Below are 26,877 nucleotides of genomic sequence, written 5' to 3'. Positions count from 1 at the left end.
TTGGAAGTACAGTCCACAGTAGCGCCACTGCTAGTGGGAAATTAAATGGAAAATCAACATCACAAAGTGGAAAGCTAACAACCTCGACTCAGTCAATGGAACAGGGTCAGCCATTGGAGATTGGGGAATCGAGTGAACAAACTCCTGCTACAGCTAATACCGCCGAATTGGGGAATTTTTCTGGGGTAGTGAGATCCCTCAATTTGACGAGCAACCAGACTCCAAGCCTAACAATATGCCAGTGACAATAACACGAGCTAATGATACAATGGGTACCATGAAGCAAATGCCAGATCTAGAAATTGCGAATGATAAAGTGGAACCTGATAATAAACCTTGGACCAATGTATTTGCTGGAAATTGATGTGCTGAAAATGGTATGACCTTATCTTATATTCCTCCAATGATTGTTGATGGGAAAGTAACAGTCCAATTAGAGAAAACTGAAGTTGATAAGGAGATTGAAAAATGGAGTAGTGCCTTAATTGTATATGTGGTGGGTGAAATACCTGGGTATAACTATATGAGAAAGTTTATAGCTCAAACTTGGTCATCAGTAGGAGAACCAAACATATTCCTACATGAAGAGGGGTACTATATTGTTAAATTTTCAAGTAAATCTGGCATGAATAGCATATTGTATGTTGGCCCTTACTCCATAAACAACAGACCACTGATACTCAAACCTTGGACCCCAGAGTTTGAATTGAACACTGAATTCTTAACTGATATACCTCTGTGGGTGAAATTCCCAAAGTTACTTATGAGTTGTTGGGGCTGTAACTCTTTGAGTCGCATTGCTAGTGCCATTGGTACCCCCATTATATGCGGATGAGTGCACTACAAAACAGGCAAGGATTTATTTTGCTAGAGTGTTGATCCAAACAAATGTGACAAAAACTCTCCCTGATAAGATTGTGGTGACTAATCCTGAGGGGAAACAATTTGAGCAATATGTCACATATGATTGGAAACCTGAGTTTTGTGAGAAGTGTCAGAAAATAGGACATGTATGTCCTGAACAACAAGCAGGTGATGAGCAATACTTTGTACAGTCAAGGAGGAGAAGAAGGACAAGAGCCCCTCCAAGACCTCACCAAGCTGTTCCTCCACAACCCCCAGTGCAGAATAGATTAGTGCAAGTATGGCAATCCAAGGTGAATGATAATAAGGATCTTGAACCCCAACAAGGGATAGTTGATAACAGATCTTCTATTATTCCACCTAATGGAGGGGTTGCTGAAATTGTTGCTATAAAGGCTGATGGAGGATCTGATGCTGGGAACACCTTAACCACTACGCCCGGTGATGGTATGAATAAAACGCATGCTTCTACTAGTAGCTCTGGGGATGTAAGCAAAGCTCCTATAAGAGACTCTAATGTTAAAAGCAAAGCTGATGCAGTAGAAGGTCATAATCAGAAGGTGAACAAAACTACATCCCAAAATACTTCCAAGAACACGAGTCCTGTTCTAGGTTGTCCTGTAGAGTTTCTAGTACTTAGTACTAGCATGAGCAAGCAGAAGAGGGTGAGTGTCCAAGGATCCCTTAATACCACTTCCTTGACAACAGGAGGTCCTACCACAACATATCCATGACTTGGTTGGTATGGAACATCAGAGGGGTGAACAAGAGGTACAAGCAGCGAGAACTCAAAAACTACTTATAACAGAAGCATGTTAAACTACTTGTCCTCTTAGAAACAAGAGTAACAGAGAATAAAGCAGTTCAGGTTATGAAGCAGATTGTTCCTAGATGGGAGGGACAAGCCAACTACCATCATGCACATAATGGTAGGATTTGGCTCCTATGGGATAATACTACCTATGAAGTGGATATCATACAAACTGATGCTCAGTACATTCACGCTAGAGTTAAAGGAAGAATGGATGACTTTGAATGTCTACTCACTATTGTATATGGGTATAATACTGCCATTCAGAGAAAAATCTTGTGGAATGATCTGAATAGCTTAGCTAGAAGTGTGAATTTGCCTTGGCTGATATCTGGGGATTTTAATGTTGTTTTGAGCCCTCAGGACAGATTATTTGGCAACCCTGTCACCCCAACTGAAATGAAAGATTTCTCTGAGTGCATACATAACTTATTACTTAATGAACTTGCTTAGAAAGGGGAATATTACTCCTGGACAAATAAACAACACAGAGTTAATAGAATATGCAGCAGACTAGACAGATCCTTTGGTAATGATTTGTGGATTCTGAAATGGGGTCACCTATACACTTTATATGACTTGCCTGCTGTCTCAAACCATTCCCCTATGATACTGCAGATCCAACAATCTAGCTGGTCCCCTAAAATTCCATTTAGGTTCTTCAATGTCTAGGCAAATCATGAAAAGTTTCTACCTATAGTCAAGACAGTTTGGGAGCCCCAAGCATACTGGTCTCAACTCTTCCAAATTCCATCAAAGGTATTGAAACTTATTGAGGCTCATTGTAGGAGTTATATCTGGTCTAGCACAAATACCATAACAAAAAGATATTTGGTGGCATGGGACAGGTTATGTTCTCCTAGATGTGTTGGGGGTTTGAATCTTATTAACTTGAAGCTATGGAATAGGGCAGCCTTAGCTAAGACTCAATGGGATTTATGCCATAAACAGGACAAAATGTGGATCAAATGGTTACATACTTACTATATAAAGAATCAATCACTTGATCAACTTCCTATCCCAAAACAAGCGAGCTGGATAGTCAGAAAGATCATTGAGGCTAGGGTGACTTGCTCTCAGATCCAGCATCAAGGGGAGATTGATAAGAGTGTTATCAGGCAGTCCTATCTACAACTTCTTGAGCATACTACCAGAGTACCATGGAAGTGCTTCATGTTTAAAAATGATGCAAGAGCAAAAACTGTCTTTACTTTGTGGCTATACTTGTAGGATAGGCTGCTTACTGATGAAAGACTATTAAATTGGGGAATGGATATTGATGCAGGGTGTGTGTTTTGTCCTACTTTTCTAGAAACCAGGAACCACCTATTTGTAGAATGTGTTTTTGCTAGATCCTTCTGGGCTAGGTTGATGGGTTGGCTGCAAAGACAAGGAGTGAATATAGTACATGGGATCAACATATGCAGTGGTGTCTCAGGCAGGCCAAAGGGAAATCTCAATCAGCTCAGATTTTCAAGCTAGTTTATACTAAAGGCATTCATGTTATCTGGCTAGAAAGGAATCAAAGAGTGTTTGAAGGCAAATGCAGGCCTATGGAGAGGATTACTAAAGAAGTGGTTAATGTTAGAGCATCTCCGGGCATTAGGAGACTGCTACACTTATGCCCATTTTAGCTTGTTGTCTAGATTTGGAGTTTTATGATTGAGCCTATTTCAGGATGAGACTTGCAGGACACCCTTCCTAGGAAGATGCCATGACTTTCCCTGTACTATGTAATAGGTAGAGGTCTATTAGTTTTTCCTTTGTTTGAGACAACTAGTTGAGTTAACTAAGGTGTGGTCTGTAATGTTTCGCTTTGGTGATTAATAAAAGCTAAGTTAATTACCAAAAAAAAAAAAAGATATCGGAGAAATGATAATTAAAAATATATTTGATTGAGAAGATTATACCATTATTGTAGTCATTTCTCAAGCGAATCTTGTGACTAATTAGAGAGATTGGGTGTTAGACTTGGGTGCTACGTACCATGCATATTTGTGCTAACATGATTTTGTGTTCTACAACCAAGTTGAAGAAGAAGAATGATTTATTTATGTTGATGATTCTAGAACAACTAAAGTTTTTGGAATGGAAAAGTTCTTCTTAAAATCACATCTAAAAAACATTGGTATTAACAGAGGTGGTACATGTTCCTAATATCTTAACCAATTTTGTTTTTATGAAATTACAAGTTGGGTCAAGATTTTATTTGAGTTTGATAAGGTGTTACAAAAATAACTTTTTTGTGGACAATGAATATTATAAATATGATTTATCAGTGCTTAATATCTTTTAAGTTATAGATGAAATTACTAATATGTCTGCTTACAGCAAGTTAATCCATGAGTCATTTAGTGTAATTTATATATAACTGATTAGAGACAGTAGTCATTCTAAGGTGCTATGGGTCTTTGATTCTATTTCTATGTTTGTCAATTATTTATTTAAAAGAACAGTTATATGGGGTAGCATATTGCTTATAGCTAACTGTTTGTATTATGAATCTCATTTTACTTAAATACTATTATGTCTAGTTTTACTTTCTTGGTGCATATGTAAAATTCATTTGTCATGGATACGTTACAATTACTTTTAAAAATTTGGTGAAAGTCCTATGAATGGTGAAAAAAGTTATCCCCCTAGCTTAAATTTTTTTAAAACGTGGGGGTCACGATGTTTTACTAAACTTATGTCAAGAGTTCTTTTTTTTAAGTGATAATATTTCATATGGTTTTATTATTCAAAATGTTGAAATAAATTTGATTCATTATCCATTAATAAAATGTACGAATTGTATGTTTGACGAATGGTAACCACACCATATGATTTTGTGAACTACTGAGTGCAAATGTTGAATAAATGCAACACATAACAAAAACATGCAAGTTGGTTTTCCTAAAAGTAAACTGAAATTTTTTTATTGCGAACTGCAGAAAAGTTATTTTTTTTAGACTGAAATATTTGAAATTGTGGGGGTGTCTTGCTAGTGTTATGCTACTCAATTTGGAAAAGAAAAAGAATATCTGGGAGATATCACAATTATGGTACTAAACATAGTAAATTTTTGGAGTTGGTTGGTGATGAGGCTGAGTGGTTAAGAGACAGTATCCCAATTGTAATAAAATCAACATCTTTTGTATCTATACATTGTGGTTTCCAAGTAGCAATAGTTGTAGTGAAAAATAAACACTTTTATTGACGAAAACTAGACACATTCATTTGAGACATAAGATGATTTTACATAAACTATTTGAAGTCGGAGGTGAACTTGATCAATTCACAGATTAAAAGAAACATCGAGGTGAGTGAGACTTTTTTCAACTTGAGAAGATTAATAATGATGGTAACCCAACTTATGTGATTGGAGATCTCATGAATTAGGTTCATATGGGTAATAGCAAGTCATTAGTTGATCAAGTATGCACTATTAAAATATGTTCCTCCTATGGTGTGTGAATATAATGCAAATACTGTAAGGCAAAGTAAGGCTGAGTTAAACTTTTAATTCAATTCATATCCTTGATATATGGTGCATTACTCTGCAGAATAAACTTGATGATTGGACCTATATGAGTGTGGAGTAATGTCGTTCCTATGAAATTGTGACAGATTTCTACAGCACTCAAGAATACCAGGACAAGCGCATGGCCTCTTAGTGCAAAACGGCGATAAGGACAAAGATTGTGCTAGTATAATGTGATAGAATAAGACCATGGGCTTACAAAATAATTCTTGCTTCATAGAAGTTCTAAACTTTATCAGTTATTCTGTAAGTATAATCTTATTTTATCTAGACCTGATTCATAGTCTACGTGACACCAGATTTGATGCATTGTACTTATATGTGGAAACCCAGCAAAAATTCCATTTTAGTCCTTATTATTCTTTTGACATAAATTGGGGATTGTTAAAAAAATATTACTGTAAGTAGTTGTTGCCCAACGTCTGCCCAATAATATTTTCAGTAACCTCCTCAATGTCTTTAATTCAATTTGCCCAAATGTAGTTATTGCCCAACGTCTGCCCAACATATTTGTCAATGCAATTCATTGTCTTTATGGCTAATTACTTTTATGGCTTTTAACTCTTATTAAATATTTGCGACGATTGCAGATAACAAAACTATTGGAAATCATCTCTTTCTCTGGACTATAAAAATATGAGCTTGCGTAGTCATATTGGATATAGAAAAAAATCAAGAATCAAAATCCTTCTTCTCATTTTCTTTCGCTGGGTTTTATAATATCAACTAAATCTTTGCTAGATGCTGCCTTCTAGTTTCGTATTAGAAGAGCTTGTTGAATCCTGGGATACCCCCGTACAGAAAAATTCTTAAGGACAGTATCTTAATTGACATGCCTCAAGCTTTCAATAATTTATGCAGTGTTCGTGATCAAGTATTTCCGTAAGATTTCAAACAGTAATACATGAAAATCTGCTATGTTACTTTAGCATATAAACAACGCCGATAACACTGCCTTAAGAAATGAAGTATGTTCAACTAATCATGCAACGAGAAATAATCATAGAAAATAAGCATCTCAACAAATATTCCAATATGTCACTTAATATCCGCATGAGCGCTCGTAACTTTGCTATGTTTCATGAATCGAATGAGAATTGGTCTTACTATATATATAAGTCTTTGAAAACGTGCTTTGCATGTTGGTCCCCTGTTACTATATAAAATTTGTACAGGCCTTTTTCATGGTGATATTTATTTATCTCATAATATCTTTGTGAATATGATAGACCTTGTATTGATTAATGTGTTTATATGTAGAGCTTACTTTTGCATCCAAAAAAATGAAAAGAATAATTCCATATATAATCTTCTAGATTAAATTATATTTTTCTACCTATATGTTTCCAAACATAGTATATAAACAATGCCTATAACACTACCTTAAGAAATGAAGTATACGCCCCCCCCCCCCCCCCCCCACACACACACACACATATATATATATATATATATGTATGTATCAACCCTCGATGGCTATCCTTTCTCCCGAATAGCTAGGGAAAGATCACATCAGGGCTATCAACCCTCGATGACTACTCTTCCTCCTGAATGGCTAGGCATGAACCATACCGAGGCTAACGACCCTCGATGGCCACTCTTCCTCCCGAATGGCTAAGCAAACCCCACTAGGATCCATAGTGATTGTCCTTCCTCACAGGTAGCTATGCCAAACACAAATAATAGAATCATGACATATTAGTCAAATGACAAATCATGGCACATAAGCCGAATCACTCATTATGGATTATGTTCATCATCCTGTTAATAGGGGTATACCAATGTCCTTAATTGATTTAGAAAACCAAGTTCAAATCATTAGTCAATTTCAATTCAACAAAACTCGTTCATAGGGCAAAAACACCTCAAATATCCAAACCATCAAATTCTAGTTTAAAGCATCCCTTATAGAGGTAATTCATGTTCAAACTTCAAAGTTCAAAACATTACATTTCAATTTCAATCGTCCCTTTATAGAGGAAATCACTAATACATATATAATATATAATACAAATAAGGTTTAATGCGGACTTGTCTCTCACACACACAAACCTTGATAAAAAATATATTTTTAAAGATTGAAAAGTATTTTTAAAAAGAGACATGCCTTAATTCTCGCTAAAAGCTAGCAAACCTATTCCTCCAAGTTCAACAATCGTTCTACAATGATTAATAATGATAAAGTTTAGAACCTTAACCAAATTCTAAGAGTTCCCACCCTTATCGAAAACTAGTGCTTTTTGTGCCCAAAAACGTATTGTTGAATCCCTCATAAATCACCCATGGATTCTCATTGTTTCTAACACCCTACACTAGTCTAAATCCTCTAAATAACATCAGTAAAGATAAAAGATCATACCGTTAAGAGATTTCTCAAAGTCTTTTTCAATTTATCTTTCTTCGGTTTCAAGAATCTATGATTTTGAAGGATGAACTAGTGTTAATTGGATGTTAGGTTGATGTAGAAATGATAGGAATCGATCAAGAACTTACCTTATAGGTTTAGGGAGGCCTTAGGGTTGTTTTCTCTCCAAAAGACAGTTTGGAACGAAGTCTGGAATGTGAAAAATGACATACGTCTAGGTCGTATTTATAGACCTGGGGCAAAGTACCCCTTGGCTCGTTAAATGAGCTCACCCCTCGCTCAGCGAACTCCGAGCTCGCTTTGGGGCCCGCCGAACACGCTTCAGTAAAACGGGCATAACGTTTTGTATAGAGATCTATTTGAGCTCGACCATATATGGCTAGAAAGGTATTTCAAAGATCTATAATTTTCAAGTTTTAAGTTTTCTCAAAATTCCCAACGGGTTTTCACGTAAACAGGCTGGAAGTCAGACCTACCATAAACTTAATCGATTCTATCGAATCTTATGCACCTCATTATTCGTCTTGACCTTAAAACAACTATTTCCACCCAAACTCATCCCGATAGGACTTCATACGGATAAAATGTCACATAACTACTCATTTAAAACATCCACACCTAACCCGAATTTACGGAGTGTTACATACATAGTTTTGTAGGATAACTTAATTTCTACAGAACTATGCCGGACAAGACATAATTTCTATGTATTTTTTCCCGAATAGGCAGTTTTAGCAATTAATATTGTTCCTAAATGCTTGATATATACTACTTCCAGAAAAATAGTAGTTACGGATGGATCAAACCGTATTGCATGATGGGGTCATTTGCACTTTTGTCCCTCAAGACAAATAAATGCTCTAGGGGCATAAGTTTATATTTTCGCTTCATAATATTTCACAAGTTATGCCGGATCCTTTGAAGTATTAATGCCTCGATAGGAATAAATTCGATTTTAAAAGGTAAAAACTAAAGACCGGCTCATTTGAAGGGGGCATTTGAAGGCCAAATAATGCAATTTTTTAGCATAGTTTTGTAGGATAACTTAATTTCTATAGAACTATGCCGAACAAGGCATAATTTCTATGTAACTTTTCCCGAATAGGCAGTTTTAGCAATTAATATTGTTCCTAAAGGCTTGATATATACTACTTCCAGAAAAATAGTAGTTACGGATGGATCAAACCATATTGCATGATGGGGTCATTTGTACTTTTGTCCCTATTTGGTGTTGGTCTTTAATTTTTGTCCCTCAAGACAAATAAATGTTTTGCAGGTCATAAGTTTATATTTTCGCTTCATAATATTTCACAAGTTATGCCGGATCCTTTGAAGTATTAATGCCCCGCTAGGAATAAATTCCATTTTAAAGGATAAAAATCAAAGACCAGCTCATTCGAAGGGCGCATTTGAAGGCCAAACCGTGCAATTTCTTAGCATGCAATAGACTTGGGTTCGTATGGCTAATTTGGGCCCAACCTGCGACAGCCTTGTGGCCCAAATCAAAGTGCACCTAGAAGGAGCAATAATTCCTGAAAAATAATGAACGTGCGGGCTATGAGAACAAAGCCAATTGGGATCATAACATTTCACTCGCTAATTAATCGTAATCGTTTATAGCCATCATTGATATAACAAGCGTATAATGTATATACACAGATTATATAGTGATTATACTGGTTAATATTTGTAAAAAAAAAAAAAAATGAAGATCAAAGTTATTTTTTGTTTTTTGGCTTTGTCGGGTTATTGTATAGCGTTAATTTGATGGTCAATATATCTGTTATCACTCCAATTCGCTACATTTTGGGACTGTAGAAATAGCGCTCATTGATCACTTTTCGACCATATTTTTAAAAATATATAGGGAGTGATTTATTCTCAGATGAGATTTTTGGTACAAATCAAAATCAGTCGAGTTTCAAAGCAAACATCAAACAATAATAAGAAAAAGAAAAAAAAAAAAAAAAGGTAAAGAGAAGGAAGCTACTCCCTCTGGATCACAAAGAGTGTTCACTTATCCATTTTTTTGTTCAAAAAGAGTGTCAATTTATCAAATCAAGAAACAATTAACCTTAATTGCCCTTATTAATTGTTAAGTGATCAAATCTCAATATTCATTTGATTAGGGACAATTTAGTCAAATTATCCATTTTTGTTTAGAAGTTAAATTTTTTTTTAAGGAGTGTGCAAATAGCTAAATGGACTTTTTTTTTTTTTTTTTTTTTATCCGGAGAGAGTATTACAAGATCATCAAGTTTCAACTGCTTAGTCACGGTGGTTCCTTCAATTGACAAGTGTACGTAACCTATTCATTTATCCCATATCTGATGTCCTGAAGCATACCCATCTGTTGGTTTTTCAACCTGTAGCTTATCCGAACAAAAATATATCAACTATAGAAAATGTAAAGAATTACGGTAGTATTTTGGGTTCTCCTTATCAGCTTATCATATATGTGACCGTCCCATAAAAGCAGAATTTTTCTGGGACGAACATGGACGTATAATAAGTTACAGGTAAGTGTTTTAGTAAAACTAAGTGTAATTTTTTTTTTCTTTCCAAGAACCAAAGTGTCAAATCATAATTCGATCGAAAAAAAAGAGTTGTAAGTCTAAATTCGGTGAATTCCTAAGTCATTTACTTATCACGCTTCGCTGAATTTCACTATATTTCACTTAACAAAATTGACTTTCGAAAAGCAAAACGTGATAGGTAAATGTGATCAGAGGAAGTAAGTTAAATTGGATCACATCAACTAAATAAGTTAAAGGATCACATCAGCTAAATATCTTAGAAATAAATTTAGATATTAAAAATTATACGTAAAGCAATATACGTTGCAATTCTTCTCATGTCAATATGATAAAAATAATACATTTTAAAATATTGATTCAATTATATATTTTGAATCTCGAAAAGCAAAAAATATCAACTTAATTAGAACCAGAGGAAGTAGTATTCATTTTTAGCCTTCTATTTCTAGAATTTGCAGGACATTTGGAACTAGAGGCTCATAAGGATGATGTCATTTCTGGTAATAGCGTCTGATAGATGTCATTCTAGCATTGTCTCTTACTAATAGTTAATGTACATTGAATTTTTCACTTTCAATTCCATAAAAGTTTATAATTTACATTACATATACTTTTAATACTTATATAGAATAAGGATACCGAAATCTGAATTGAGACTACAAATTAAATGATCTGATCCATGTAATCTGAGTTTAATTTTTTGTTTTACTTTGAGGAGTATATGTATGTAGGTTTTGTGTATCATGCGACAGCAATCGCGATCTAACTTTCGAAATCCAACTAACACGCTAGGAAAAGAGGGTTAGAGCAAGTTAAAAACTTACTTCACCCTATTTATACCACATCAATGAATTCATTAAATATACTGTTTTGCTAATAGATTGTTATCACTTAATTATGATTAAATACTATTCCTTTCAATCACTTACATTGTGATAAGTTAATACTACTCCTATCAATCACTTACATTGTGATAAGTTAGATATAGTTTAATTTCATGTAAACACCTACTTTAGTTTTTGTTAAAAAAATTATTTAATATATAAAAATGATTTATTGAGAAATCAGAATTGAGCAAAAGTGTTGTGATCTCAGAATCCCATTATCTTTGGAAAGTGGAAAGTCATTTGCATGAATCCAAAATTAGTTGTACTAGGCGGAACTTACGTCAGTAGTCAGTACGCATAACTATGCTTATGGGGAATTGGGCCTGATGAGCTTGAAAGGCTGGGCTGATACACAATGACGACCCAAATGCCTATACCATCCCTGATTGCAACTACGAAAGTATTGTTAATGGTCCACGTAGATAGCATTGTCAGTGGGTTCCACAACAAAGAGGTTGTTGGCCGTTTCCTCGGTGGGCAGAAAAAATTAAAATCAGTTGCAGAGTCTGATTTTTTTTTTTCATAAGAAAGAATTTCATTATTAGCTATTCTCCCCATTTTAAAATTAGAAGTGTTTCGAATTGTTTATTTTGCTTTTAAATAAGTAATGTTTTAGATAATTAGGAAGACGTTAATGATATTCTTCTAATTTTATCCTTATTTAAATAAAATGAGCTTTATATAATTAAGAAACTATTATAGAGCTACATTTTTTTCAAGATATTATTAAGGGCAAAGTTAGTAGACTACATCTTATTTTCTAGGAATGAGTCGTTTTCTTAAGGGGTGTGTCCAAACTAAAAACACCATTTATTTTGAAACAGAGAAAATATAGTTTAGAGCGTAATTACGAAATATAATTGTAGTTTGCATATTTACATCATGTATTATCCGGCAGGTATCAACTGTATCAGCGAAAGAGATGGGGTATCAGCTCAACTGTATCAGCAGGTATCAGCTGTCAGTGAAAGAGTTGCATCAGGCGATATCAGCTCAGCTCAGCTATATCAGGGGTATCAAGCGTGGTATCAACAATATCAGGCTGGTATCAGCTGAAATCGTGCGAAAAGAATTGTATCAGTGTTGATAGCTACATTTCCTAAATACAATAGCTATATTTCGTGATTTTTAAAACTATAACTGCATTTTATAAATACAATTTAAATATGAGAAAATTACAGCCCAATGCTGTTCGGGCATCTAGTTAACCATATTTGGCCCAATAGTTGTTTCAATGCCTGGTTTAGCCCACTTTGTACATAACATCAACCACATTCTTTCCTTCGTCTCTCTCTTTCTCTTCTCTCCTTCGTCTCTTTCTTTCTCTCCTTCTTCTCTCTCACCACAAAACGAAGTATCTTTACCTTTTTTTACTATTGATCGAAATTAGTTTTTGATGTTTAAATCTTATACCTACTTGGGTTTTTTTCTTTAATATTGGAAGACATCTTAGATGGGGCCTTCATCTTTGTTGCCTTTCGACAGATGATTGTTAATTCATATTTTTAGTTATTAACTTCTTCTTCTTCTTCTTCTTTCTTTATCTTTTAAATTTTAGCTAATGACGATAAAAGAACATCAATTAATTGAATATTTTTCTGTAGAACGGGAAAACCTTTTCAATTTCACGTAATCATTTACCAAGTATTCTAGATCTGGAAATCTATCTTAGAAAATAGATTGGTGACGACTGAAAATGGTTCGAACTAATTCAAACAACTGAGAAATTGATGAAGATCACTTGGTTCACCTTTAATTTTATGTATACCATCGTGATACATTATATATACATAGTTATACACTGTTATTTATATAATTATACGAAACAATTACATAAAGGTGTATATGAAATGTATATAGGTGTATATACACCATTTACATCATATTATACGAAGTTATAAATTTTTATTCATGATTATACAAAATACGTAGATAATTCATAAACTGCATATATAATGCGTATATAATATAAATGGGTGTATATGAAATGTATAATAATGTATTAAAGTGTATATACACTATTATATATATATATATATCATATTATACATATTCTGAAAATGAAAAATATAAAAAAGAAGAGGGTTCCATGGTAGCTAGGGGAAGAAGTTAAAAAAGATAACATTAAAATATATTTGGCTCCATTAAACTCAATATAAATATATATTGGCTATTTTAGATGTAAAATTTTATTGGACTATGGGCACTGCAAACTCTCTTTTTGGAACGTACATATGTGTAACTATCCCTTTCAAAATTTATCACGTTAACGTCATTTTTTTCTTTTCATTGTACAAAGGCCCTGCAGTGCACACTTCCTCCTCTATAAGAACCAAACAAAGAGGTGCAGAGGAGATTTTAAAAGTTGAGAGTATTGACAGCCACATCCACTATCAAAATTTTACATCACCTTCTGCTTATCACCAAAACAAAAGACCATCCAAAAAAGGATAGATATTTAAGCAGTAGCAAAGACAAAGTTGGTGAAATTATTAGTCCATTGCTGTACAAAGAAAGACCAAAGGAGAAAAACTTATCATATTGCATACCTAACCAGGTTCAGAGAGAAGATAAGGTTATTAAATCAAGATTTTTGATTGGGGAATTTAATTAATGAAGACATGGATTTCTGGCCAGAATTTCTAGCAAGCAGTTGGGGAAAAGAATTTGTGGGTGGTGGATTTGGAGGAATAGCTGGTATTGTATCGGGTTATCCACTTGATACCATTAGAGTTCGTCAACAGAGTTGTACACCTGGTTCTGCTTTCACTATCCTTCGTCATGTTGCTTCAACTGAAGGTCCTTTGGCTCTCTACAGGGGCATGGCTGCACCTCTTGCTTCTGTTACATTTCAGGTCATCCTTTTATTTCTTTTTAACTCCAATTACCAACTTTTTTTCTTCTCCATAACTTCAGTAAGATTAGGCCGTATTATTTTAGGATTGTTATATTAACCCCATTTTACTCAAAGTAGAATAGAGGGACATGAATACGCTTTGAAAGCAGAATAATCATAATTAGCAACGGAGTTAGGTTTTAAATTTATGAGTTCTAAATCCTAAGATAGCCATATCAGGTGTTAGTCATTGAGTTCAGAATTTATTGTTTATACATATTTACTGAATTTCTTATACAAATAATTAGAAAGTTTAGGCTAAAGCTACTGAGTTCTGTCGGAAATAACGGTCCTAACCTTCTAGCTTTCCTCCGGTCATAATTGAATACACATATAGTATGTGAGATGAATATTGTTTATTCATATAGTTTATCCAAGTTTGGTCATTATTGAATACCCATGTATCATGTGAAATGAGTACTGTTTATTCACATGGGTTATCCAAGTTAATTTGGAATTAGAGGCTGTGTTGATTGATAGATATGTTAATCGGAGTTTTCCTCGGAGTTTCTACTAATTAGTCCTGTCACCTGCCCTGTTTCTCGTCGAAGATAAGGAGTCCAACTTTTCTTTTCTTTTTTCCTAGGAAAAATTATGTCGCTGTCACAAAAATCAATATGTCGTAAAGGATTGAGACGGGTATTACGTGGAGATATGTGAAGAGGTCCAATAACACGTCATAGTTGTATTTTGTATCTGCCAAACAGATAGATTGAGACTTGCCTTCCAATGGATTTTTTGCGTTCACGGAACTAATACCTAATTAAACTTGCTTAATAATAAAAGTAATACTAGGAGTAATACCGACATTATTGGCACGTTAATTAGGGAATTGCATATGCCTTTCCTATTATTCACATGTCAAATTTGGGGACAAATAATGGTCGCAATCAAATATCAGAATTTAGTTCCCCTGTTACGTGAGAAATAAATAAACAAATAAAATCACTCGTTCCTAATATACAATTTGTTAATGTTTCATAGTACGTTGTTTGTTGACTTTCACATGTGGTGGAGTCTTAGTCATCAAATCTTCATCCATTGGTGTTCCATATCCGTTTGTGGAAGAAAAAAAGGGAACTAGTAATTTGTTATAATAGTTCTAGAAGGGAAAAGATAGAATACAAACAAAGGGATAAGTATTAAACTTTCATGAGATAAGACTTCTCAGATGATATGGCCGTTGAAACATCCTTAATTTTTATTTTATTTTATTATAAATCGCTGTTCCCTACCCTGTCAACTCGAGTATTCTTCACTTCTCAGAGTCCATTATCATAAAGAACATACAGTGATTAGGCTTAAAATTGTTAAAAATAATAAACTTAAATGTTTAAATGTCTAGGTTTATTTGTTTGGTTTTATCCATAGATATTTAGGTGCATGGATTTGAGGTTTTCGATTTGGACAAGTTCATAATGTCTGTGACACTATTTACTAACATTGAGTCTCGGACGGTCATTTAGCATATATAAATGGGAATTTTACGCTGTATGCCAATTATGATAAAATATTTACCCGTTTTAGCCCCTTTTTTTTAATTACCCGCCATAGCCATTTTTTCCTCTTCAGCTTCTTACTAGTCCTATACATTGTCTACAATAGATGTATAAAGTTATATATTGTTGTATAATATTGTATACTAGTCTTATTTATTATTATACACTTTTATACAAGGTGTATATATTATCTACAGTAGGTGTATAAAGTTGTATATTGTTGTATAAAGGTGAATATTCAAGTTGGCCATGAAATGTTGGGCTGTAGGTTTGTAATTTAAAATATGGGCTATGAAAATGTAATTTTGACCCATAAATGGGAATTTTGTGATCATGTAATGTAAGAATGAATTTTTTCTAACGATATGAAATAAGCTTAATGTCTATCTCCCTCTTCAATCTTTTTTGTGCCCTATGATAAGATCAAGTGTCCACTTTATAGGAACAAGAATAGAGCACAAAAGACTTGTGTTCATTTATTGAATCAATGCAACCTTTATGTAGAAGCAGGAATAACCACTTCCTAAACTAACTCCTTTGAAAGAGGAGGACTAAACTACTTGCTAAGCTAACTCCTAGAAAAGGGAGATTTTATTGAGAAGATAAAAGACAACAAACTCCTAATGACTAGCTAAAGAAGTGGTCAACTCAATTCTGATCAGCAGGTAACATGTGCTCCAATACGCCCCCCTCAAGCTAGGCAGTGTGTAACAACACCTAGTTTGAATAAGTGTCTGTCAAATGCTGGCTTTGGTAGAGCTTTGGTAAGTGTGTCCGCGAGCTGATCCGCAACATGTATATGAACAATGCGCACTTGTTTCTGCTGAACCTGCTTTCGAACAAAGTGAAAATCCACAGCAATATGCTTCATACGGCTATGGAAAACCGGATTTTCGCACAGATACGTTGCACCAATATTGTCACAGTAGATGATTGGTGCTTGTGGAATTGAAACATTTAGTTCGTGCAGCAGATTTGTCACCCAATTTGTTTCTGTCACGACCCAACCCCGTAGGCCGTGACTAGTGCTCGAGTTGGGCACCCTAACGAACTTATCCAATTCGAATCACATACAAATAGCGTATACGGGCACAAATATCACACGCTGCCACAAATCATATCAAACTCAGAAGGGACGGCGGAATACACATCGCCGAATATATACACACATATACGAACATACAGGCCATTTAGGCCGCATCAAAATCTGATAGATTGGCGGAATGTACATCGCCAGATCTGTCTCAGACACATTTCAAACGCAACCATATATGTACATATATATATCAGAAGCCGACTAGGCTATCAAATGGCACAACGGCCCAAAACATATACAGAATGCACGCCGACAAGGCTGCCATAACCATATAGGATCATACAATCGCATCTGAACAGAAGTAGGCGCACACACCCACAAATATGTCTACAGACCTCTAAACAGACCAACAGAACATATGGCGGGACAGGGCCCCCGTCGTACCCCTGAACAAATATGTACATACACAACGAACAAAATGTATACCAAAATATGTGCTCTGAAATGAGAAGAGCACTCCAACGGCAGAAGGGGATGTCCTAAACCGGTGGATCACCAAACTGTGCGTCTGTACCTGCGGGCATGAAACGCAGCCCCCCGAAGAAAGGGGGTCAGTACGAAATATGTACTGAGTATGCAAAGCAGAATGTACAGAAAGTAAATCTGAGACATAAACAAAATGGAAGTATCAAACATAAGTGCAAATCCAACATATCAAAATGTTTACTCTCAAAATATAAGTCATGCATAGGGCACAGAGAATATGGTCGCCCGCCCGTCGATGGCGTATTAACACAGCATAACACCAGAAGGTTTCAAATCTCCGTATCCCCGTCACACATCACATCACAACATAACGCCATACACAGCATAACACCACAATATAGGTGGAACCCGACCCTCTTTTGCGAGTAGCTCGGTGAACCATAAACACAGCATAACTCCGGAGTATATCAAAATGCGCACGATAACAGAACCGGCCCGGGAACCGGCGAAAGATATAACAAAACGCACGAGCAGAGTCATGAGTAACCATATGCATAAAATCATTATCATAGACTCAAATATAAGTAAATGACCATACTTGAAATTCGAAATGATAATCATACCAAATTCTTTCAAAAGTCATCCGAATTACATAAAGGAAAGTCGCGGGACCCACGGACGAGTATTGATCCGAGACGGGCCCGCCTATGGAAAACATACTTATCATACACCATACAAACTTCTACGAACATATCACAGCAATCCGAGCCTTTCTGTGAAAGATATGGCGTTCAAAAATTTCGAAATTCCTTAAAGTGAAATCTTTTTATGCAAAGTTCGGAAAGTGATTATTTCAAAGACATAATGGTTCATATTTCATCAAATCATACATAAGAGTGCCAAGGAATACATAAGGGTCATAACATGCTCGGATTTCGAATCTTAGAATTTTCTTCAAAGCTTATAATCTAGCCTATTGAAAACTAAGGCATGCCAAAAGAAAGAAAGGTTGCGCTTTACATACCTCGTACGCACTCCAAGATAGTCAATCTAAAGTAAATCCAAATCTACACCTCGGGCTCCCCAAGGTCTACAAATACGCCAACGAATACCAAACGTTAGCTACAAGTACTTAGGAATTCAATCCTAAGCTAGCACTTGTCTACAGAAATTTCGGCAGTATTTCCCCTATATATTCGTCTATCCGAATTCCCAATTGCTCTCCTGTTGACACAGAAATACCAACAATAACATATGGACACCACCATATCTTCAATTCTTTTATTTCCACAAGAACAACAACATATCAAAACAGCCCCTAACTAACAACATAAAAAGATGCTCGAAAATCTTGCGAACACCTACGAACACACCAAGCAAACCACATACGATTCTTATACGTTATTTCATACAATCTTTTCATCCAAATTCGTCATTTATGCCAGCCCACACACGACAACAACGCCATTCATTAATAAGCAAGAAAACTGTGCTAATATCACCATAAATTCTACAACAGCCCTTAAAACAAATTCAACCTCAACTTTAACCATTTAGTTCCTCCACTCTCATTACATAATTCATGATAACAACAACCAAAATACTACTTAAAATTAATTTTTCCATGCCTAATTAGAACAGCCTCCTACACGGCTCAATTTACATTTCAACACCAACATCTACAACTTCTTATATTCATCACATATCTACAAATTTATACAAGCTTAAATTGTCTCCAAAATGTGTATAAAAGAGATCAAATCTTACCTTAATCAACTTGACTCCTTAACCTTGCTAATTTCTTAAATAATTTCAACACTCTGAGGCATTAATTTCCCTCCATCAAGCTTCTCGGCTAAAAGCAACTTTGGCCGAGAGGCTTTTTTGTGCTTTCACTTCAAGAAAATGTTTATGTGTTCAACTACAAGGTGGAAGATGACTCATTTGGTGATATACATCTATGAGCCCCTAGGCCCTACACGTGACCAGCCCAACAAAAGAAAAAGAAATATGAATCTATAGTTGTATTTAGTCAATTGATTTTATTCTACTAATTTCCTTTACTTTGGGGAATTGGTTGGGTCATTATTGAAAAATCTGCCCGTATTGGCTCCACCTCAATAACAAGTGATAATATTAAATCTGTAAAGGGATTTAAATGGGTCCACAAAATTAATAACTCCATGCTTACCATTCATTTCCAAAACGTGTCCACTAGTACATAGCAATAGTCATATGTTGCTGCATACATCCACTTTGTCCTCCACTATAGTACCAATGAAACCTTAATTTAATGCCTAGCTTAATGTGATGATAAAACATACCATGTGCTGTAATCCAACTCTTTTACAAAGCACAAATATTTTATCCTCTTGTGTACGCATGGAATCATGATGTCTACTCCTAATCCCTTTAATTAAAGAATGCCACATAACAATATATATAAATTTGTCATGCTAGTTGCTGCCACGTTAGGGGGGTGACATCCAAAATAATTCATCCACTTAATCCATAATCAAATAATTAACTTCTCACTAAGTTCATCAAATAACCATTTACTCATAATTAATTTCTTAAGCACACTTCATATACTCGTTATCATAATCATGTAGTATAACGTAGTCCATAGCCTCATTTGCCACACATAAAATATTATTTTCAATCATCGTCGTCACCCTTGTTAAATCCAAAATTATTTCGGGACTTCATTCCTTGTATACCCTGAATTCTTGATTTTTCATTCTTGAATACTCTCATATTGGACGGTTTAATTTCCTGGTCCAAAAATACAGAATATTATAGCTTGGACCGTATTTTATTCAAATAAATTTTGAACCTCGACGAAATTTAATTTTCTTCAATTTGTTCAACCTCAAATCCTTACGGTACATGTGTACCATCACTTTAACCACCTATAAACTTGGGGGATAACCTCATGTCCGTTACTAATATCATTTAACTCGCACGCTTTCCGACGTACGAAAATACAGGATATAACAGTTTCAGCCACTGCACTTGCAACTGCACGATACTCAGCTTCAGTTGATGAGCGAGCAACTGTCCGTTGTTTCCTAGATGACCAGCTTACAGGATTTTGTCCGAAAAACAAAATGTATCCAGTAGTGGAGGCGCGATCACTGACATCGCCAGCCCAATCTGCGTCAGAGTACATGTGGAGTTTAAAATCATTGGCTTTCTGAATGCGAAGACCAAGATGAATTGTTCCTTGCAGATACCTAAGCACTCGTTTGAGTGCTTTCCAGTGTACTTCAGACGGGGAGTGCATAAATTGTGACAATTTATTTACTGAGAAGCTGATATCTGGACGAGTGAACGATAAGTACTGGAGTTTTCCAAGAACTTTCCTGTAGCGAGTGGCATCAGTCAGTTCTGCTCCATCATTTAGTTGGAGCAATTCAGTGGCACTCATCGGAGTTTTAGCCGGCTTGCAGTCCTTCATGTTTTCTTCGGAGAGGATTTCATTCATGTAATTGGACTGTGATAATGTAATCCCATCTGCAACACGGAGCACCTCAACTCCTAGAAAAAAATTAAGGTTCCTGAGATCCTTGATGGAGAATCGTCCAGCGAGACACATTATAGCCCCCATCTACATCTGATGTAGTGTTCCCGGTGATGATGATATCATCGACGTAAACCAGGACATACAAAACACTATTCGACACTGTGCGAATGAAAAGTGAGGCATCAGATTCCGACTTGACAAATCCCACATAAAAAAGAAACTCCTGCAGTTCATTATACCAAGCCCGAGGAGCTTGTTTCAGTCCATATATTGCCTTCTTCAGACGACAAATATGAGAGGGGAACTGCTCGTCCTCAAAACCCGGTGGCTGAACCATGTACACTTCTTCTTCCAGATGTCCTTGCAAAAAAGCGTTGTTGACATCAAGTTGTCGCAGAGGCCAATTTTGCTGGACAGCAATTGAAAGCCCCATACGCACAGTAGTCGGTTTGACAACCGGACTAAATGTCGCGTGATAGTCAACTCCAGGTCGCTACGTGAACCCTTTTGCAACAAGTCGAGCCTTGTAGCGATCAACTGTTCCATCAGCCTTCCTTTTTAACCTGTATAACCACTTGCAAGAGACAATATTTTTCGTGGGGTCATGCGGTACCAATTCCCACGTCTAGTTATTTAACAATGCATCAAATTCAGTTTTCATTGCTCGTTGCCACTCTGGGTGTTTGTTAGCTTGTTTAAAATTGGTAGGGGTAATAGTGGGGTATAGGTGAGCCATGAAGTCAAGAATGGTTTTTGGTTTGTGAATGTTATGTTGGGAACGAGTGACAACCCGATTTGCTGGAGGAAGGGAAGGTTGCTGAGGTTCGGTTACTGGAACAGGTGCGGGGGAGGTTGTGGGGGTGGTGTTACTGAGGCAGAGGTTAGGGGAGCAGGGTTGTGGCTTGCAGATGCCATTTTTGTGTTTCTCCTACTGTACACAATTGGAAAAGATGGTGATTGAGGCTGTGGGACTAAACAAGATTGTTGGCGAGAATATATAGTTGGTGAGGGATTGGTGATAATGCAGGTAGTAATGCAGGTATAGGTGAGGCAGGGATTGGTGATAATGCAGGTAGTAATTGTGCTGGAGAGGAGATGTTTGAATTTCTTTGGATAACTGTTCGATCTGGCAACGGGGGATAAGATTGGGGATCATTGAGAGAAGGAGGAGCAACAGAATTTGTTGGGGAAGAAGAGGGAGAGGTACCTGGAGCAGATTCTGTTGGAGCGCAGGCAGAGGAGACGGTATCTTTGTGAGCGTTGTTGTTAGCTGCAGTTGGGAGAAGTATAGGGTTGGATAGTTCACTTATTATAGGAGGAGAAAAAATAGGAGATTGTGTAGGGTTAGTTTCAGTGGGGTTTTCCCACGTGAGACTTTTAAAAGTTGAAGAAATATTGGAAAATATATGTTGAAAAGGAAAATTATTTTCAAAAAAATTTACATCTCTAGATAAATATATTTTTGAGGACTTCGGATCAAAACATTGATGACAATAATATTTTAAAGAAAAACCTAAATAAACACAGGGTGTGGACCGTGGCTCTAATTTATTCGTTGAATATGGTTTGAGCCAGGGATAACAGAGACCCAAAAATTTTTAAAGAACTGTAATCCGGATTTTGACCAAACAATATTTGAAAAGGTGATTTATTCTGTAAAAGTGAGGTTGGTAGGCGATTGATAAGATAAACTGCATGTAATTGAGTTAAACCAATGTGAGTAATTGGTATTTTGTTACCATCACCCATAGAGACCCCCTCCATGCCATTGTATTCCTTCAAGTTGTGAGGTTCAATAGTTATGTGATGAGTTGCTCTAGAGTCGAGAATCCAAGGATTGGCTGTTGTAGGGGTTCCTGAAACATAGTGAGCCTTGGCCTCCAAATGATCGTGAGATTTGGATCTACAAACACTTGCAACATGACCGTTCTTGTTGCACAATTGGCAGCGAACACCATCATAAGAGTTGTTGCTGTTTGGGGATCGCCACTGGTTGGGTGAATTAAAGCGATTGTTGGATCGCCATTGTTGGTTGTTGCCCGTGTTATTGTTGGGGCGGCGATTGTTGCGATTGTGCGAGGTACCAGTCCTGTTGAATGTAGCAGCAGCAGCAGTAATCGGGCTAGGAGCTTTCTTAGACTCTTCATGTTTAAGGAAAAGCTCATGATCAAGAAGCTTTTCATAGAGTTCTTCATACGTGATAGTGGAGTCACGAGCACGGATTGCAGCTGAGATCTCACGGAATTCTGGACCTAAACCACTCAGGACTTTAACAATAAGTTCAGAGTTTGTGACCGGGGCACCAGCAGTAGAGAGTTCATCGGAAATAGATCGAATCTGCTGCAAATAATCAGTGACTGGTTGGGAGTCTTTTGTGAGTCTCGCAAGCCGATCGCGAAGACTGAAAATTCTGGTTTGGGACTTGTTCGCATATGCGATGTGCAATGCATCCCAAGCTTTCTGTGCTGAATCAGCAGCAGCAACAGTTGAAGCAATTGTTGGATCAACAAATGCCATGAGTGCATTCTGAATGAGTTGGTCTTGACGAAACCAAAGAGGAAATGCTGGATTGGCATTAGTGACTGTGCCGGTGGTGATAGTGTGAGATGGGGCAGGAGTAGACCCATCTAGATGACCGTACAGATCATGACCATGCATAAGCATGGAAAATTGCGCTTTCCATGTTGTAAAGTTTTGACTGCCATTTAGTTTGATTGGCAACTGTGACGCCGGGTTGAATTGGACGACTGTCGCAGTGACATTGGTATCAGCGTTAACGACTCTGGGTGTATTGGCCATTTGTGGAGGGTGGGTGGGAAAAAAAAGGTTAGGATCTTACTCGTTAGAGTGTGTTGAGGCTCTTGATACCATATAAGAACAAGAATCGAGCACAACAGATTTGTGTTCATTTATTGAATCAATGTAGCCTTTATATACAAGAAGGAATAACCACTTCCTAAACTAACTCCTTTGAAAGAGGAGGACTAAACTACTTGCTAAGCTAACTCCTAGAAAGGGAGATTTTATTGAGAAGATAAAAGACAACAAACTCCTAATGACTAGCTAAAGAAGTGGTCAACTCAGTTCTGATCAGCAGGTAGCATGTGCTCCAATACACCTAACATTCCAACAAAAATTGCTCTTCATGCCTAATTTGAAACTTTTTTGGCAACTTTAGCTACCATGGTTTACAGATTGGTACTAAGTTTGCTCCATAATGGACCCGAGCAAATCTTCAGCTTGAGGCATGTCCCTCGTCTTCCACTAGTCTTTACACCTCCCAATACAGCCATCCTTTGTCTCTTTTTTTTCTTCTGTCCTTTTTCTCTGTTGTTGTTCCAGTTTGTAAGAGTAATAGATATCACGTTTAAAATGCATGGACTTAATTCTTAATTAATTTCTACAGTGTGTAAATAAGTTTCTTTGCTATTGCAGAATGCCATGGTATTTCAGATTTATGCAGTGCTATCACGGGCATTTGACAGGAGTGTTCCTGCCAGTGATCCACCCTCCTACAAAGGAGTAGCCTTAGGTGGATTTGGAACAGGAGCATTACAAAGCCTAATGCTCACCCCAGTCGAACTAGTGAAAATTCGACTCCAGTTACAAAGGAGAAATATCCCGGATTACAAAAATCAAATTACTAGTTGTAGGGGTCCAACTGATGTCGCAAAAAGCATATTCAGACAAGAAGGTTGGAGAGGAATTTATCGCGGATTGACAATTACAGTCCTTAGAGATGCGCCAGCTCATGGCCTATATTTCTGGACATACGAGTATGTGAGAGAGCAACTTCATCCAGGATGTCGAAAGAATGGCCAAGAGAGTTTTAGAACAATGCTCATAGCAGGTGGTCTTGCAGGAGTTGCTAGCTGGATATGCTGTTATCCGCTAGACGTTATTAAAACCAGATTTCAAGCTCAGTCACAATCTACACCCTCGAGATATACTGGCATAGTTGATTGCTTCAGGCGAAGTGTGAAACAAGAGGGATACAATGTGCTGTGGCGAGGTTTGGGAACTGCAGTTGCCAGAGCATTTGTAGTGAATGGGGCTATATTCACCGCCTATGAAACTGCCTTGAGGTGCCTTTTCATCAACAACAATCATGCGACCATTAAAACTGACAATGCATTCTAATACAGGATTAAGTAAGTAGTCATTAAAGTGTATCACCCCATTGATTTTATTCCATGTGGTACTTAGTTAAGATGAATACGGTAAAAAGTGCATCTTGCTTGAAAAGATACTGTTAAAGAAAGAGCTATTTGATGTGCGATGATAGTGGGATGAAGATTTTAAGCATGCTTCAGTTTCTATTACAGGGACAGCGGATCTAATCCATTTAAAGCAGAAGCAATTCTTCAGTTTAACTGTATGTTACAGGAAGAAAAAAAAAAGGATTCTCGGCACCTTTGACAGTGTCATACAGTGATACTTGTGCCATTCTATTCATTGTAGCAATTGTATGGTTTATATCTAAATGAGAATTGAAACTGGATTGGGTTATTTATGGTTTCTAGATCATGACAAAGCCTCACTTAATTGATAACATAGAGTTCATTAATGAATATGCCTCAAGCTGAAATGTTTTGTGTCGCTTTCTGTGAAATTGTAATCGCTGATGAAATAAAGGCTAAAATCGTGCAATGGACCAGATTCTCTTGTTATGAATTTCAAAGTGCTTTAATAATTTAACTGTTGTTAGACATCTATTTAGCAGCGTAAAGGACAGAAATGTGTTGTAATTTCTCTTCAGGGCATATGGTAAAGATCATTAATCACTCTGCTACATTGACACTCATGAAGCAAATTCCAGCCAAAATACTAATGATGAATCATACTCCTAGGTGTCAGATATAACGCACATGACATTGTAAACAAACCTGCTCAAGAAATATAAATCTAATAAGGTCTACCGAAAATTTTCAAGTAGAAGCCCATGGCAATTAACAGAGCTTAATAGGACCGAGACTTCGCATTGAACTATTGACATTGATGAATGCCTGTGGAAGTGAGAACTCATCATACATGTCCATGAAATACCTGTCAACAATATCAAGGTAAACCGGACATGTTAGGTGAGAATAGTAGTACAACACTTCTTTTATGTCCAGCATTTGGTCCAAATCTTCCTCATCCATCATCTCTAATTCCTTCATCTTCTGAGCTAAAATCTCACCTTTACTTGATTTTTGAAGGAATGCATCTCCCATTTTTTCTTCACAGGATGTTGCTCTTTTTTTCTGGTCTTTGATAGTGTCCTCTACTGATTCTTCGCGAATGCTCTTTCTCTCTGGAACCTCATTTTGGTGGTCACAACATTCCCATTGTTGAGGGAAGTCTCTGTAGTAATCATCCAACTCCTGAATAATGCTGCTTGGAATTCGGTTGCTGCGAGAGAAGAAGGGATTGAAGTGATGACAAACTTTAGGTAACTTGTGGTGACCTCTAAAGACAAATGAATTGAGGTTATGTAGAGTTTTGAGGAAAAGGTTCTTGGTCTTCTTGAAGGTTTTCTTAAACAGCATTTGTGGCTTTCTGTACAACTCCCCCATGTGGCTTTCACTATCTTCTTAGTAAGAGATAATGCAACTTGTTTCCCTCCTAAAATTTTAGATGTCTAAATGGTTTTCAACATGTACTGATGAAAGTGATGGGGACAAGGACACTCTGCTCTCTTTTTTTCTCTTTGACTTCTTTGCTTTAATTGTGCTTCCCAATATATCTTTATTTTATAACAATGGCGTCCGGGCTAGTTTGCCTTCACTTCTACTTATCTATTCGGACACATGCTACCTCTCACCAACAAGATATCAAGTAACTTTGTTTGCCATGATTTAGGCCGATAAGAAGAAATCACTTTTTTAATTGTTATTGGAATTTGAACCCTTGTCTCGTGGGGCCTCTTCCTAATGTCTTTTCTATTTCCGTGATATTCTTTTGACTGTCATGCTGTTGAAAGTGTTCAGCATCCATTATAAAGAAAAGGTAAAGTTGAGCAGTGAGTTGGAGGATGCTTAAAAGTTAAAAGTGATTATTACATATAATTAAGCATTACCTAAATTACACTTATGCAGTTTTAGACCACTGGGTCCCAAGTAATAAATGAAGGAAGGACAGAATTTCCCTATAATCAAGTAAGAAGTACTGTTTGTATCAATTGTGTCGAAGTGCTTTTAAGTGAAAGAGCTGGCTTTGGGACCCCAATCTATTAAAAGATTGGTATAATGCTGGTTGAAAAGGATAATCACAAAATCATGATAGTTTTACTTTGTGCATCTTTTGCCACACCGTTAATTAGAATGGAAACAATTATAACAGTATATGACAGGAGCAAAAATGCAACAAAGCTGCCCAACTATTTTACATGATTCATGAGTTTGGCGCATATCATACAACCAAAAACAAAGAATGCAGACCAATTTTTATAAATGCACACGGGAA

The 26,877-nt window shown here is 36.4% G+C and overlaps 2 protein-coding genes across 3 annotated transcripts; one reads left to right on the top strand and one right to left on the bottom strand.

Moving 5' to 3' along the window:
* Window positions 1-13,147: 13,147 nt before the first annotated feature.
* LOC132598426 (mitochondrial arginine transporter BAC2-like) lies at window positions 13,148-25,800 on the top strand. 2 transcript variants are annotated; one of them, XM_060311297.1, is made up of 3 exons: window positions 13,148-13,842; window positions 23,866-24,581; window positions 25,660-25,800. In XM_060311297.1, the coding sequence occupies exons 1-2, from the start codon at window positions 13,609-13,611 to the stop codon at window positions 24,568-24,570; spliced, it is 939 nt and encodes a 312-aa protein (XP_060167280.1). In that variant the 5' UTR covers window positions 13,148-13,608; the 3' UTR covers window positions 24,571-24,581; window positions 25,660-25,800. The 2 variants fall into 2 exon arrangements, with proteins under 2 accessions (XP_060167280.1, XP_060167274.1); XM_060311291.1 differs by lacking the exon at window positions 25,660-25,800 and having other exon boundaries at window positions 13,152-13,842; window positions 23,866-24,939.
* Window positions 25,161-26,066, bottom strand: LOC132598449 (uncharacterized). The gene has a single exon (XM_060311318.1). The coding sequence runs from the start codon at window positions 25,986-25,988 to the stop codon at window positions 25,380-25,382; it is 609 nt and encodes a 202-aa protein (XP_060167301.1). The 5' UTR covers window positions 25,989-26,066; the 3' UTR covers window positions 25,161-25,379.
* Between the last annotated feature and the right edge of the window lie 811 nt (window positions 26,067-26,877).

The sequence above is a fragment of the Lycium barbarum genome, chromosome 1 (assembly GCF_019175385.1).
Source record: "Lycium barbarum isolate Lr01 chromosome 1, ASM1917538v2, whole genome shotgun sequence".
NCBI lineage: Eukaryota > Viridiplantae > Streptophyta > Magnoliopsida > Solanales > Solanaceae > Lycium > Lycium barbarum.
The sequence above is the reverse complement of the archived record's forward strand: the minus strand, read 5'-3'. Positions and strand labels throughout refer to the sequence as shown.